The sequence below is a fragment of the Thrips palmi genome, unplaced genomic scaffold, assembly GCF_012932325.1.
Source record: "Thrips palmi isolate BJ-2018 unplaced genomic scaffold, TpBJ-2018v1 HiC_scaffold_16, whole genome shotgun sequence".
Classification (NCBI taxonomy): domain Eukaryota; kingdom Metazoa; phylum Arthropoda; class Insecta; order Thysanoptera; family Thripidae; genus Thrips; species Thrips palmi.
In genome coordinates this window covers 4,890,527-4,894,421 of record NW_023144625.1, presented here as the reverse complement: position 1 = coordinate 4,894,421, position 3,895 = coordinate 4,890,527, and the positions used below count along the sequence as shown (strand labels likewise).

Below are 3,895 nucleotides of genomic sequence, written 5' to 3'. Positions count from 1 at the left end.
GAAATTACGCTTGACGGAAATTACAAACAGGTGTTTCTGGCTCACTGCAACTGCATATCGCCACAGAAATATGCCATAAGTTTGGCACACTAGTTCGACGTCAAGACACATCTTTTCAAGTGTAGGATGTCTTTCAAAACCCAATAGACGAGGAGCGAGAGGGGCGTACGGAAATTACACCAATTGTTACAACCCACCGATTTCACACACAACTTCCACTCGCACACTCACCCCCCTCACTTTTTCGCCACCGAAATTCGTTCTTATGGTAAACAGACCGTGCTGATTCTGAATACGGCGGTGGTTTTGAGCAGGAAGCACTCCTAGTAGTTTTTTTGGTGCTCACTTTGAAACCGCTAAGGTAAAAGTCGGAGTACGGTGGACATTTAGTACGCGTTCTGAAAGTACAGTTCCAATCAATATACGATCTTCAAATTCAAGCAAGATAGTCACTCTTAGTTAAAGATTTGATGGGTGTGTGTGGAATTCGAAGATTTGAATGGAACGCAGGGTTATAGAGCCGCAAAGTTGGTGTAAGGTGCGAATGGACATGACGGAACTTACAAAATCGACCCTTTTGGCCCCTCTCCCGCGTCACATGTTAGCTTTGAAAGTCCGTATACAAAGGGAACAAGCTATTCTAGTGCCAAACAAGATTCTTAAGTGTATAAATGGACTGCACTCGAATAAGTTAGCTCTGGGGAGGGTGTGGACACGAAAACGCCCTCTACGCACGGAATCACCCCAATGCCTCCCCATTCCCATGCATTGGCATAGGGCATTTTCAGGACGCATTGCACGTCAGGTGCAATATGACTGAGGCATTGCAGGTATGGTGCGATGTCTCAGTGCATTGCACCGTACGTGCTTTGTATATTCATAACGTTTGGTATCTCAGTGAAGGTACTTTTTGAAGCAAACCAAATTTTTGCTTCATGCCCATGAAACGAAGATCTTCGAAGATCATCATCACAGAATTGTGCCAAGCACGCAATAGAACTTGCAGGGTCATTGTCTTTCACTCACTTTTCGTATTGGGTTCTTCTTGACGTAGTGTTCAATCTTGATTTCCTCACATACTTTCAAGATTTTGAGATCGAGATCTGACAGTTACAAATTAATTTTGGACCTAAAATGCGAGTATATTTACATTTAAACAGACGTCATTTCAGCGCATCAAACATGTTAAATTTACCAAAGCAGAGAAACTGCGTTTCCTTCACTTTATCCTGGAAAGCACTGCATCGTTCAGGTTTATTTTTCACAGCTGAGGAACTGTTTATCTGTATTTCTCTGCTAAATACTCTCAATTTGACATCACAGTGGCCTTCAGAGACCCCTGAAACTGTCGGAACGACACCCAACTTGACTGGTTGCGGAACCGTTCGAAATCCGAAGAATTTGGCAGCCATTATCCAAAATGGCGGCCATTTCCGGTACTTCCGGTGACCTCATCGTTGTCCTGACATCGCTAATGAATTCCCCGACCTCGAATTATGCGGAAACGACTCGTCGCACGATTTTAACAGTCAAAATTGAAACTTCGAAAATTTTGAACACTTTTAACCTTGAACGCCCCCGCATTTGAGTCCTAAGGGAAATTTTGACGTGTGCTTCGGGCCAAATCGACCATTTGGGTCAATAGAAGACGTGTGCAAAGTGGCTTGCTTGTGACCCAATTTGCAACGTGTTTTTGCTCTGTTACCCCCACTAAAACACAATGATGTCAAATGGGATTGGGGAGGTTGAAACCGAAAACTTGATCCTAACCGATGTCCACTTTGTTCCAGAACTGAAAAGAAATTTGCTATCAGTAAATAGACTGACCAGCAAACAAGGAGCAGCGCATTTCTATGACAAAGGAGTGAAACTGCTTACAGAACAAATGAACATTGATCCAAGAAATGTACTATTGGAAGAAATCAAGACGGATCTATGACTATTCGTCCCCGACTGATTTGTCCCCACGCTATTTTGTCCCCAGCTGTTTTGTCCTCACACATTTCGTCCCTATTTATTTGTCCCCGGCGAAATTTCGTCCCCGGTTCCAACCCCGCATTTCTTGTCCTCACTTGTCCGCACTCGTCCCCACCCGCAATGGGAGAGGGGGTATGCACGCCGAAAAAATTGGCTATACTCCCGGCTGCGCGGGCTATACTCCCGGCTGCGCGGGCTGCACTTGCCTTCAACAATGGGACTCGGTCTCCGAAGCTTTCCTTAGAAACAAGTTCGGCCACAAACAATTTTCAAAATTCAAAATTATGAGTGACGAAGAGCAGGGGGACCTTTTGGATAGTGAGAGGGGGGGTTTCATTCTCAACCACAAGGGCTACTTGTACTCGCGCCACAGTGAAAATGCAGATGGCAGTCGCACATACTGGATGTGCCGCAGAAGACCAGCGTGCAAGAAGAGGGCAATCACTGCAACACCGCGGGGCGCGGACAGCACCGTCACGGTATTCAAGAGTGTCGACCATCCGAGCCACCCCCCCCGACCCGTCCGAGGCACAGGCACTGCAAGCGTACATGCGGATGAAGCGAGTCGCGGACGAACATCCCGAGGCCCCCCCTGCCCAAATACTACGTACACACATGCCTGACGTGAGTGAAGTGAATTAAGTGAAACCGTGACGTCAAGTTCGTGGATTTCCAGTGCAGATAGTTCGTAATGAGGTCTCCTCCACCCAGGTCCCCAGCGAGGCCATTATCCATCTACCTGAACGTGCTGCCATGAAGCGGACCTTTAACCGCCGCCGTCAACATGGCCTGCCGACGAACCCGAAAAGTCTAGAAGAGTTGGGGGACATTCCGGACGAGTTCAGGTTGACTCTGGCGCGAAAGCAATTCATGTGCTTCCACTCCTTCCAGGAAGATGAGGAAGGGAAGCGTATCATTGTGTTTGCTTCAAAATCTTCCCTCAAAAAGTTGTCCAGAGCAAAAATTTGGCAAGCAGATGGAACTTTTGACACGGCGCCGGATATTTTCACTCAAATTCTGACCATCCATGGCGAGTACAGGGGCGAGACCTTACCTTTGGCTTACGCTTTGCTACCGGACAAGCTGGAGTCTTCCTACAGGCGCGCCTTGCTCGCCATCCTGGATACCATTGAGGACTTCAGCCTGCCAGCACCGCACCCGACTACATTCATCAGTGACCTGGAGATAGGCCTGAACAACGCCATCACATCCCTCTTCCCCAACGCACAGCTCAGGCTGTGCCTGTTTCACCTGCGGCAGGCAGCATTTCGCAAGGTGCAGTCGCTGGGACTCCAGGCTGCGTACCGAGACGAGGAGGACTCCTCAGTGCGTGACAGCTTCCGGGAGATGGTCGGCCTGGCGCTCGTGCCCCCCGAGGACGTCGAGGAATGCTTCACGGAGGCGAAGAACAACTTGCCCCCCGCAATGCACGCCTTCGGGGAGTGCTTTGAAACAACGTACGTCAAGGGCCGAGTCCCGCGAGGCCGACGGAGGGCAGCCCCGCCGCGGTACACCCCCGCCCTCTGGAACCAGCACCTCGCCGCCTTGAACAACGAGCCTCGCACGAACAACGCGACTGAAGCGTGGCACAACAGATTCCAGGTCAGTACCGATCCGGGACACGCTGGACTCTGTCCCGAAGGTCCTGGAGCTGAGTCGGTTTCTTCCCCAGACAGTGGTGGGGGAGAGCCACCCCACGCTCTTCCACCTGATCGAGGAGTTCAAGAAGGAGGAGGCGGACTCGACGGTCATGATGGCGGAGCTGGACGCAGGGAAGAAGATCCGGCAGCCCCAGCGCGCCAAGTACCAGCGCATCAACCAGCGACTGCAGCGCCTGGCCGAGTCCTATGGGCAGTTCAAGGAGGAGGGCCGAGTCCTGGAGTATCTCCGCGCCTGCGGCCACAATGTTGGCCACTAA

The 3,895-nt window shown here is 50.4% G+C and overlaps 1 protein-coding gene across 1 annotated transcript; it reads left to right on the top strand.

Moving 5' to 3' along the window:
• The first annotated feature begins 1,725 nt into the window (after positions 1-1,725).
• On the top strand, positions 1,726-3,895 carry LOC117642918. Its single transcript, XM_034381556.1, has 2 exons — positions 1,726-3,583; positions 3,654-3,895. The coding sequence occupies exons 1-2, from the start codon at positions 2,731-2,733 to the stop codon at positions 3,893-3,895; spliced, it is 1,095 nt and encodes a 364-aa protein (XP_034237447.1). The 5' UTR covers positions 1,726-2,730.